The following is a 12,176-nucleotide window of genomic DNA, read 5'->3' on the forward strand; positions in this document are numbered from 1 at the left end:
GGGGAGCCCGTAGGCTCCCGATGCTTCCGAGTACCTGGCTCCCCACGGTTCCCGTTCCGAGCCCTGGACGTGTCTCCCGAGCCGGGCTCCGAGGCGGCAGGCTGCGTGCGGACTTGGGCAGCCGGGAGGGTCGGCGGAGGCAGCTGGCGGCCAGCAGTTGCGGGCAATAATCCCTGCCTCTCTTTCTGTCTCTCTGTATGCTGTGTCTGCTCCTCCCCCCGGCCCCCGGAAGCAGGAGGAGAACGGCCCCGGAGCGGAGCAGCCACCTTCTGACCATGCCCTGGTGAGGCGGGCGGACTTCGAGGGCAACTCGTCGCGAACTGCCTGGGCTTAGCCAGCAAGCTGCGAGCTGCCAGGGGCCCGGGACTGCGCGGCAAGGCCCGGCGGGGGGCTATCGTCTATGACTTCTTGGGGCTCCAGGAGGATCGGGGTCTCGTTTTTGCAGGAAGAGCCCCGCGCTGGTGGCTTCAGGTGGCTGCCGCCGCCGCTGCTAGTGCTGTTTCCGCCGCTTGTGCAAGGAGTAGAGACCGGCGAGCAGGGAGACTTCCCGGGCAGCGAGGCATCGGACATGTGTCAGCACATCTGGGGCACACATCCGTCAAGCCCGAGGGGAGATTTGCTGGAACAATTCAAACTGCGATATTGATCTTGGGGGTCCCTGGCTGGCAGTCGGGTGGGAGTGCGAGTGTGCGCTCGCTAGGAAGTGTGTGCGTGTGTGCATGTGTGTGTGTGTGTGTGTGCGCGCGCGCGCGCCCTGTGGGGATTCCCCCCTTCCCCCCTGTTTTCCCGTCGAGTGATGCACTTGGAATGAGAATCAGAGGATGGAAATAGTCTGGGAGGTGCTTTTTCTTCTTCAAGCCAATTTCATCGTCTGCATATCAGGTATGGGACGCGCTGGAGTCACAGGCGGGTTCGGATTATGTTGTGGTCTTTGGAATGTATGAGATTTTATTGTATGTAGGCAATCAAGTAGCCTTGCGGGGTGGGACGGGAGATGGGTGGTGGCAGAGACCCTTTCAGTTCTGCGGATTTGCTGCCTTCAGAATTGAACACCTTCTAAACCCAAGGGTGTGTGTGTGTGTGCGTGCGTGTGTGTGTGTGTTGGAGGTAGCATCTGCATGGAGTCCTGGAACATAGTAGGGTGGAGGGATGAGAAAGAGGCAGATGGGTGTTGATTTTCAACTGCTTTCCTGATTGAGAACTCTGGTGAGGAAATCTGAGCCTTGGCAAACCCCACCACCATCCCTGGCTTTCAAAGTTCCCAAACTCTGGTGGTTCCTGGTTGAAAAAATGGACGCAGAGCCCTGCCCTGATATCTAGGCACTTTCAGGAGACTGCAGGATGATGCGGGGACTGGAGAGTACCAGCAGAGATCAGAGGGATGGAGAGGTACTCCATGCCTTCCCCAAACACATTAGGACCACCCCAAATAAAAGCAAAGCCTATCCAAGACAACATAATATCATAGATACCACTTTAGATGATGAGCTTTCCTAATTCCCGGTGGCAAGGATGTACTTACTGGCTCAGACTTACTGACCTCAGGCTACTTGTGCCAGTCTGTGGTTTTAGGAGCTAGTGGGAAGCAAGGGCATTGAGATGAATGAAGTAGAGCTTGTGCCTGCCTCTGAGTGTGTGTGTGTGTGTGTGTGTGTGTGTGTGTGTGTGTGTTGGGAAGGATTTTGATTTCCAAGCAATGTTCTTGTTGGTGCAGGGAGTTGGGAGTGTGGAGTGGAGATGTAAGAAAATGTCCCAGGATAAGCAGTATTCCCCAGTTCAGTTCAGTGCCTCCTCCCATTGACAGTGTCTACACTATTTCCCTCCACACTTGTCATTTAAGCAACCAGGTTAAGGCCCATTTGCAGTACTCCCCTCTGCCTGCATTCCCTCTGCAGAATTGGGGACTCAGCCAACTTCCCATGAAGTCAGCAGAAGAGGAGATCAGGAATCTTGCCCCTGTGAGCAGGCATATTTGAGCAGCATTGGGGTGGAGGGACACATTTCCTGCATTTCCCTTCAGCTCCACTAATCCCCACCCTTTAAGCCAGACCAGATTCTGGATATTAAAAACACTTGTCTGCCCTTATCTGTTTGGGGCTGTTTGGGACTTGGCCCAAACTGTTTGGGGCTTGGCCACCCTAGTAATAAATTTGCCTCTATAATACTTTAGAGATATGTTGTGTACCTAGAAGACAATAAAAAGTGCCCTGGGGTCACTCCAAATCCTCTACTCTTTACCCATCCTACATCTAGGAGGAAGAATTCCCAGATGACTTGTAAAGGTTTATATCAGTTATATGTCCAGGGATAGACCGTGGTATCTCACAAGGCCACATTTTACATCTTTCTCTTCTACGTGCCTCTTTCAAACTCTCTCTCTTTTCTCCATGTTATTTCACTGGTTATAAAATAGTCTTTTCCTACCTCTTTCCAGCATCATAAATACTTTCAAATCAGACAAACCAGCTGAGTCCCTTTAAAATTTACAAAAGGTGAGCATTAACTAAAGCTCTGGACCTCCCCATCCTTTGTCCCCAACCCCACTCTTCATTTGGTCAGGCCAGCACAGCCTGAGAATGGGCCTGTTCTTAGCCTCCAAAAAAGGCATTAGTGGGATACTCTTCACAGCTATACTTGATTTGGTGTATCAGCAACTAAATTGTATAAATAGAAGCATTAGGAGAGGATTATTTCCAACCCAGGAGAGTTGCTATGTGGCCTTTCACATGTATTTACTAAATAATCATCATTGCTATGTAATGAGAAGATAAAAGTATAAGGAAAATTGCTAGCTATTAGCTAAATATGGAAAACTAGGTTAGCATTCCAAATGCCTAGTTAGGATCAGCATTAATTTACACTTTATGAAGACATTTAGGCAGAGATGCAACATTATGGACTGTATATTTACACATTCATAAACTTAACTTTAAAAGGCCATTCTTTCTCCAAAGCCAGGGTGGCTTCCTCCCTCTATAAGAAGAACTGCTCATTCAGTGATGTCCATGTATGTCACAATTCTGATTAGTAATATAGTTATGACTCACATTTGTCACAGTTTGGGGGACTTTGTTTTCCCATCTGGCAGCCTTAAGAGGTATAGGTATGCAATACACTAAGGTTAAATAATTGTGGCTCAGGGAGTGGTTAGTGGGCCTATCATTTCTGTTTGCATGATTTGCAGTTTTAATTTAATCATGAATGAGCTTTACCAAAAGGAATGTAAGCCTGTATTCATAGAAGCTGCTAAATCTTAAAAAGAAAAGCACCTCTCTACCATCTTGGGATCAATTGCCCTGCCTAGTAAATGGGTACTAATTGTTAGTGAGTTACCAGGCATCTATAATTGATGCATTTGTAGGGTTGATTTCATTACTGAGGAATACCAGACTAGAAAAGGGCAGCAAAAGTCTGCAGTGTAAACATTCTGCAGAAGGAATATTTTGGAATTAAACTTGGCCTGTAGAAGGTATATTGACTGAATATCAGTTGGCTTTCAGGAACATTCTGGAACTTTGTAACAGTGTTTTGTTAACCAAAGGTTCCTACCCTCATCCTACCCCACCCCCCAAATTAAAAGTACACCCAAAGGAGTTTTCTCCCTGGGTCTATGTGGCTACATTGCTTAAAATACAGACACCTGGGCTTGTATGTTTGATGGCTCTGCATTAATCATTTGATTGTGATGAAGCTGAGGAAATGGGACTGCGGTCTGCTAGCTAGCTTAGCCAGGCTTGGCTAGCTGCTGGGGAAGTAGCATGTGTGCCTTCCATTTGAGAGAATTTGGCTACTTAAGGACAGCACAGCTAGTCTGAAGAGGGAATGCCATGATCTGGGAGTTCTTGGGGCTCTACGTTCGACTCATATTTAATTTTACTGAAAATGTAAGGCAGCCAAGATCTGTGGAGATGACAGGCAGGGAGGGAGGGAAAGAGAGGGAGGGAGGGAGGGAGGGAGGGAGGGAGGGGGAGAGAGAGAGAGAGAGAGAGAGAGAGAGAGAGAGAGAGAGAGAGAGAGAGAGAGAGAGAGAGAGAGAGAACCAGGATGATATTTCCCTGTGCTAGCAAGAGCACATTCCCTTCTTACAAAAGCAGCACATGTCAGCGAGAATGAATACTTAGCAGCACCAGGAGAGAATTTCTTGGTCCAAAGAGAGCTGTCTGATTTAATTTACATTGCACATCCTACTTCCCTATACTTTATTTCCCTTTACTTCCTTGTTTATTCATAATAATAACAGCAATAGTAATTAGAATTATGTGGTACTTTCACATGTATTGCACAATATTGCACACATTTTAACTCATCTAGTCTCAGAATTTCTGGGGTGATTTTATAAATAAGCCAACCAAAGGCCACAGAGGTTCAGCTTGGAGGATTCACACCCAGTTCTGAGTCAAAATTCAGTGTATCATTTATGCTTTGTTACAAGATTTCTTTTAAATGTTTTTATTAAGTATTCTTTTATTTTGATGTTTCCAATTGAAAAAGTAAATTGTGTTAAATGGATGTAAATCTTAGAAAGCTTAGAAGTGGAAGTTTAGGGTGATTGTAGCCTAGAGCTAGAATTAAGATGGTATTTGAGTTGTACATGACTGTCATTCAAACAGTTAACACTGTTACTCATTTGCCCCCAGTGCCTTATGATCAGCAATACCTGTAAGAAATGAATGTTTCATATATTCTCTCCCAATCTGAAAATTAAAATGGTTTCACATTAATGGTTTACATTTAGAAATGGGGTAATAGTACATACCTCACATTTGTTATATAGATTAAATTAGATAATATGGTCAATGATTTTCACTTAGCACAGTGTCTCAGGCAGAGTAAGCTTGCAATAGTATATTTTTTCCTACAAACCTGACATTGCAGGGTTTGTGAGGAATAGGATAGAACCTTTACCTTCCTCCCTTACAACTTGTTTAAAAGCAAAAAAAATATCATTAGTGCATTTTATAACATTGAGTACAAATCCTACTTTCAGTGAAGTCTTGGCTTAACAACTTTGAAATGTTTCTTAATTTTCTTTCTCTTATAAATGAGACTGGTAACGTTAGGCTTTGGGGCATAGTCATGAGTGTAACCCACTTTATCCCTGTGAGCCCATTATGGAGGTGAGGCTTGGAAAGTTAAATAAATCACTGGGAACAAAGTAGTGCTTATTCCCAGGGGAGCAACAATTTTCTTCTTTCTTCTTGTAAATTATTACTCAGTATAGACTCAACTTTCAGGTGCTTCCAAAATGGCAAACTGCATATGCTGTCAATATGATTTGAAATAGAAAGTTCCATTAAATATAAAAAAGAGCTCCACCCCAGTAAAGAATCTGATGATCTTATTGGCAATACGGTTTGTTTAAACCCAGTTTCCCATGTGATGTCACATAGACTCTTCATTGACAGATACCATAGATAACAGATATTATAGATGGGACTCTCCTGGCAGTGAGACGAGAGGCTTCCTGAGTAAATACACTATGGGGGGAGGGGGGGAAGAATTGTCAATGTTGAGAAACATTTTCTTGGGTGGGGAGGGGGGGTTTGATTGCCACCCTAGGCCGTCATACTTAACATCCCACCTTTTCACCTTAATTAAGCATTACATATTTGGGCCTGAGGTTTAGGCCAGGAACACATGCAGGTACCATAAATGTGTACAGTAGTAGGCCATTGTGTAAAGAATGTGGGAGTTTGAAGACCCACCCTGCAATCAAACTCTGCCTTAATTACCTATGTGATTTTGGGCAATTCTCTTAGCCTCTTAGACTCTCAGTTTCCTCATCTGTGAAATGAAAAGTTATATCTTCTTTGCCTATTTCAAAGAATTGTTGAGGGAAACATCAGAGAGTGATCCTGAATGTTCTTTGTGTTATACAAATGTAAAGTTATCTGTGTCTTTACTATATTATGGAATGATCCATGCATAAGATATAGCTTTAAAATAAAAGTTGAGATACATACACATAATGTAGAGTGATATTAAATACTACAAATAATACTTAATGGTGTAGATATAGTTGTGAAAGCAAAGTTGTAATGCACAAAATGTATCATGATATAAAACAGTACGAATAATGCCAAATTGTTTGATAAAGTACATAAATGCTATGTAAGAGAGAAGTCCAGACATGAAGGAAAAGGAGGATATTAGATAGATGTTAGAGGTTTGGATAGAAGAGTTGGAGGGGACCACATCATCAGAAGGAGAGGGAAAGGAATGAGTAAGATGTACAGTGAAGACTGTTGCAATTGGAAAAAAAGATTCACTTTAGGAGATACTGGAAAGTTGGGAGGAGCCCACTTAGAGAGCTGTTGAATTGAGAGAATATGGAGTGTCCTAATATATTTAATTTCTTGGTGATTTTTATTTTTTCTTATTATGGATCTTTACATGGATTCAATGGATTGAGCTTGGTTAAAATTTGTTTGAAATTCTAACATTTCTTTAGATTTTAAATTTGTGTTGCGTGTCTCCAACTACTGCTCTCAGATCTCTCAAATCTGTTTGAGATTGTAGTTGAGTTTTGGGGAAACTTCAGCTTTCTCAACTGTAAAATGGAGATGGTACTTATTTCCCAAGATTGTTGATCCTACAGGATAATTGTAAGGAGCAAAACACTATTTGTAAATGCCTAGCATCGTATCTGGAATACAGTAATCACTGACCAAATTACACATATGATATAAGAATAAGCGTGGGCTTTGGAACCAAACTAGGTCTAAATGTGAATACTACCTTTAGCATTCACTCTCTGTGTGATCTTAGGTAAGTTCTTTACATTCTCTGAGTCTCTGTAAAATCTGTAAAATGAGGATTGGAGAAAATGTACATAAGATCCTGTCAAAGTGCTTGACGTGTGGTAGTCTCTCAGTGAATTGGAGCTGTTCCCATAAAATTATTATCATCAATAACAATACTTATTTTGACACTTTGGACCTGTTTTTGTAAATTACAATTAATTTTTCAGTCATTTCTTTGTGTTCAACAAAACAGTATTGCCAGTTAACTGCGTGCATAGGAATTACAAAAATTAACAAACAACACTTGGTCTTTAGTATTTATAACATGGTATGCATGTTATGTGATAGAGTTGTGTTCAGAGTGCTTTATATATATATATATTATATATATATAATATATATATATTATATATATATATATTTTTTTTTTCGGTACGCGGGCCTCTCGCTGTTGTGGCCTCTCCTGTTGCGGAGCACAGGCTCCGGATGCGCAGGCTCAGCTGTCATGGCTAACGGACCCAGCCGCTCCGCGGCATGTGGGATCTTCCCAGACCAGGGCACGAACCCATGTCCCCTGCATCGGCAGGCGGACTCTCAACCACTGCGCCACCAGGGAAGCCCTGCTTTTCATATTTTTAATTATTATTTTAAATTATTTATATATTTAATTATTTTATATTTTAAATTTGTTTAATTATAAAGAAAGAGAGTTAATTCTGTTGTTAGAAGTTGGGAGATGCAATTGGGGAAGGGGTAGGGTTTATGGAGGAGAAAACAGTTGAACTAGGGTTGGAAGGATACATGAGATTTCTAAAGAAGAGGAAAAAAGAAAGACATACCATGAGGCAAGAATAGTATGTTCTTATACAAGAAGTGATAAAAAAAAACCCCACAAAAGTATCAGAAGTATGGTGAAATGAGCATATAAAATAGATGGGTTAGATTAAGTGACTGGATATAGGCTAGAAGAATAACGGGGCCAATTTAAAGGGGTTTGCAAGCTAAGGTAAGAATTTTAGATGGTATCTTTTAGTTATGAGGAGCAAAGGTAGAGATAAAATGGCAATCAGGTTTGTGTGCAATTTAATGATACTTTTATACTTTTATTGCAATAAGCAATAACTTAGAAACCCAACTACTTCTTGTCAATCTTTATTCTTGCTCACAAAACCTGTTTAAAAAAATACTGGCCTAATAGATTAATTAGGCCATTATGGGACATTCTGAGGGACACACTTAAAAGAAAAAATCAGAGTTGTCCTATCTCTTATGCACCTCCTATACCCTAATCTTTAAGATTTAGTATTTTCATAATACACAAATGCAAATATCTCCAATTTTGTACTTCAATAATAATAATAGTGTCTTTAGCATTAGATAAAGGCTAAGAGAAATGAATCATCCATACATGATTTTGTGTTGTGAAGATTGTGTGCCAAGTAACAGATGTGCTATTTGACATGAAACCAATGGTTAAAGCACTGCAAACCATTTTACATCAGCTTTACCTTATTATACTCTGTACAACTCTTATTTCCAATAGACTGCATGTTCACTTGGGAGAGTATACTCTTGGTCCACTAAATTGTATACCCATTTCACCCTTTCAATTGTCCAGTTAATATAAAGTATGTATAGAGACCTAAAATGAAATGGCTTCCTTTGTTTACTTAATCATTCAAAATTTATTGAGGGTGCTCTATATTTAAGATACTGGGGATCCAACAGGAATGAGTAAGACAACTGACCTTTCCCTCCAAGAATTCATAACCTTCTAGCAGGACACTGATTTTAAAAATATTAGTAGTTATAGCAGACTGTGATAAGTACTGTAGTGAAAAGAGATACAGCAGTATGTGAATAGGACAGAGAAGGGGCACCTGACTCATTCTGGAGGTGGAAGTGCTAGAAGAAGGAGAGTAAATAGTGTCAGAGGCTGTTTGGGGTGAGTCTTAAAGAAAGCTAAAGAGTTGGCTTGGAAGATTTCTGCTGATTGACCAGGAGTGTGATAGGGGAGGGATGATCATAGGAAACAACATTTGTAAAGACAGGGCAATCAGATAGGACATAATGAATTCAGGGGAAGGTGAAGAGGTAAGTATGGCAACAACTAGAGGGTGGAGTGTAAAGGATGAGGCCGAGATAGAATAGCATATAAGAAATATGATGCTAATAACAGTAATAGCTTACATATAATAGTAGTAAAAATTACCCTTGTGCCTCTCTGTGCAAGGAGGGCATATTTTAAGGCTCAGGGGGATAGGTCTAGTTTATACCTTTATCTTCTTTAGGAGCAGACCAGTCAGGGTTAAAGCTTTTGGCTTTAGTCCAGCTATGTTCCATTTGGCCCAGAACACTAGTTATTTTCCAGTATCGTCTCTAGTTCCATGTAGCTTCCCAGAAGCTTTTGTGATAACTCAGATTTAGACTACAGAATTTACCTCCTTATTTAGTTTGTATTTCTACCCTAGGAAAAAGAGCCGAGATGCTATTGGTTGACCCTAGATTTTGAAATATGGCAACTATCATTTTATTGCCTTTGGTAATTGAATCTTTCCTGCAACTTTCTGCCGTTTTCATCTTGTGTAATCTTAAACAAAACTTTAAAGGATTTATAACATGTAAGGGTGGGGTGGGTGCTGTGAATGCTAATGAATGGTCTGGGATTGCCTTTATAACACAGCCATAATTGCTTTTATTAGCAAGATTGGACTGGTAATGGGGTAGCCAGTGTTTGGGTTTGAGTTCATTTGCATTAAGGTGCCATCAGGATGGAAGTGGAAAGATCTTCAGTGGTTGTGAAGGAGACAGTCTACAAATGCCTTTTCCTCCTGATCCAGGAGAGGTGGGACCTTTGTCACAGTAAATGGAGAATTAATCTTTAACTTTGTCCCATACTTAACGCCCATAGGCCAAAGGGGCTGGCAGTAGGAAATGAAGCCTGTGACTTTCAGGTGAATTTACCAGAGCCAAGTCCTGCTGTTTTCACAACACATTTGGCAGCAAAGCCACAGTTGGAATAAACATATTTACTGAAGGATATGAGTCAACATATTCCTCTTCTGCTGCTCCCTCTTCCTGCCATACACACAAGTTACCTTTCACCTTTAAGGAAAACAATTTTGATGGCAGCACTTATTGAGTAGGGACCATTCCTCTTCCATGATTTTGGAATAATATAAATACCTCATAGGATTCTTGAAAAGGACAGATATTGGTACATGTCTATGGAAGGGTTCTCTCCCACTCTGAAGGTGTTTAATGGGTTGGTTCTTTAATTTCACAAATGCTAATAAATGCCTCCTATCAGTGAGGCGCTGGGCCAGACAGAAGTTAAAATATAGTAAGCTAAACAGCCTTGCCTTTGTAGAATGTATATTTAGTGATACACAATTTTTTTCCCATTGCTCAAACTAGAACCTGGCATTTTAGTAGATACTCAATAATAAGTGAGTGAGTTGATATATAAATGAATAATAAGGATTGATTTAGAATGGCTTTTCTTCCTTCACAGGAGACTGGGAAACAAGATTCAGATCTTGTATGGAGGTTAAGAGGGAGGGAAAATAAAGAAGACTTCTCTGTTAGCTGCCCTTTTGCTTCTACTGCATGCAGTCAGAACTGAAACTTTCCCAGGGAACAACTTATTGGATAGCTTTGTATTTCCTTCTCAGACTCAACTCTTATCTGCATTTGACAAACCAACCTTAGTCAGGGCACTTCACCATTGTTTAAAATGTATTTCTGCTCCTTTGTGTTCTGAGATACCATCCTGTGAGACTTGAATTAGGGCGATTAAGGATCCATGGATGCATTGTTGTTCTTTTTTCATTCCATCTGTGTTCCTATTAAAGGAAATTGCTAAGGATATGGTTGTTTTCTCACTGGGTTCCAGCTTGGGAGAAGCCAGCACTTGAGAAAGCTCACTGTTCTTTAGTTAGCAATGAACTAGAGTGCTTTAGGGGAAAAGCCTACCCACCCTTTAGTCTTGAGGCAGAGCAATACAGGAAACTGTTTTCTAAGGTGTTTTTAGTCTTGTGTCAGAAAACTTTACCTCCCCCCCCCCCCCGCCCCCGCCCAACCTTGCCCAGCCTTTAGAAACAGAACTGTGGCACCCAACAGTTTTTACCATGGGGGGGCGGAGGCGGGTATTTCCAAGAGCCTAGAAATTGAAAGAACATAGTTTATTTGCTGTTCTTGGCTGTACATTCTGCCTATAATCTCCTAGTTGATCTTTATAACTGTGAGGAAATGGTCAGTTAGGTAGTTTGTTGTTTGTTTGCTTGTTAATTTTAGAAAAAAATAAGAGGAGGTTATAGAAAAAAGTCTCCTACTGTTAATCTTGCAGTACATGTATGGAAATTATACTGATAGTTAGAAAGTGAGGCATCTACGTATAATAAATGTTTGTTGTATGGCCTGGGTGTAAATAGAAATATATCACTGGCTGGCTGTCTTGCAGTACACAGTAATGATACCAGCTCTAAGTCACTCACATCTTATAGAATGAAATATAATGTAGTGAAGTCATCATTTTTTGTTGTCTCTAACAGGTTCCACCCCTGTTTTTCCACTGTTATGAAGACGTTCTTCGTGGCCTTTTAGTTTGTGTCTTTGAAGTTCTGTGTTGTAGTGACTAAATGAGAGTCCTATGCAATTAAAATAGTGTGTGAGTTGGTGCAGCCTTTTTTTTTTTTTGGTTCCTCTTGCTTTTAGAATTGCTGAAATTAGAGCCTGACTGAGCCAGGTAAAGTTTTATAATGTTCTATATCTAAAGGTAAAATGTGTCAAATTAAAAATGAGAGTTTTATTTGTGCATTTGCTGTTTAGTTTAATTGTGTGTTCAATTGAAATGCTCCTCTTTGATCAGTACTCCTTACAAGCAAGGGACTGTATATGCAAGTGTTTTAGTGTTACAAACATGCATGATACTAGAAGTCATTGACTTAATTTTAATGCTAAATATAATAGAAGAATAGTATCAAAGAAAATTTAGGAAAACAAACTGATTCTTCATAGACTAAATTTTCATTTCCCAAAGTTTGCAATTATAACTTTTTTCCCTTAAAGCTTTGTACTTAAAAAAAATTTTTACATTATATCTTAAGTATTCCCCCATGTTGCTTCCTAGTTGTATTAGTTTAGGAAATCCAGGACTTTGTGACTGGTAAACCCCACAGTCTCAGTAACATAACACAGTAGAAGCTTACTTCCTGCTCACATTAATTGTCTAATTGGTGTCAGTTTGTGTGTGTGTGTGTGTGTGTGAGAGAGAGAGAGAGAGAGAGAGAGAGAGAGAGAGAGAGAGAGAGAGAATAGGGGCTTGGTGAGGGGGAAGGGATAAAAGAGAAGGAATCCTGTCTGTGTAGTGACTTGGGAGTCTCAAGGCTGATAGTCTCTGCTATCTTCAAGACATGGCTTCCAATGTTGTTC

The 12,176-nt window shown here is 40.8% G+C and overlaps 1 protein-coding gene across 2 annotated transcripts in view; it reads left to right on the forward strand.

Annotated features, from left to right (window-relative positions):
- The first annotated feature begins 742 nt into the window (after positions 1-742).
- CA10 (carbonic anhydrase 10) overlaps positions 743-12,176 on the forward strand; it is a 622,326-nt gene continuing 610,892 nt past the window's right edge. For both annotated transcript variants that reach the window (XM_004271808.2, XM_049701630.1), the window contains exon 1: positions 743-882. In XM_004271808.2, coding sequence (XP_004271856.1) covers positions 822-882 — 61 coding nt within the window. In that variant the 5' untranslated portion in view covers positions 743-821. The remainder of the gene's footprint in view (positions 883-12,176) is intronic.

The sequence above is a fragment of the Orcinus orca genome, chromosome 19, assembly GCF_937001465.1.
Source record: "Orcinus orca chromosome 19, mOrcOrc1.1, whole genome shotgun sequence".
In the NCBI taxonomy this organism is placed as follows: Eukaryota; Metazoa; Chordata; class Mammalia; order Artiodactyla; family Delphinidae; genus Orcinus; species Orcinus orca.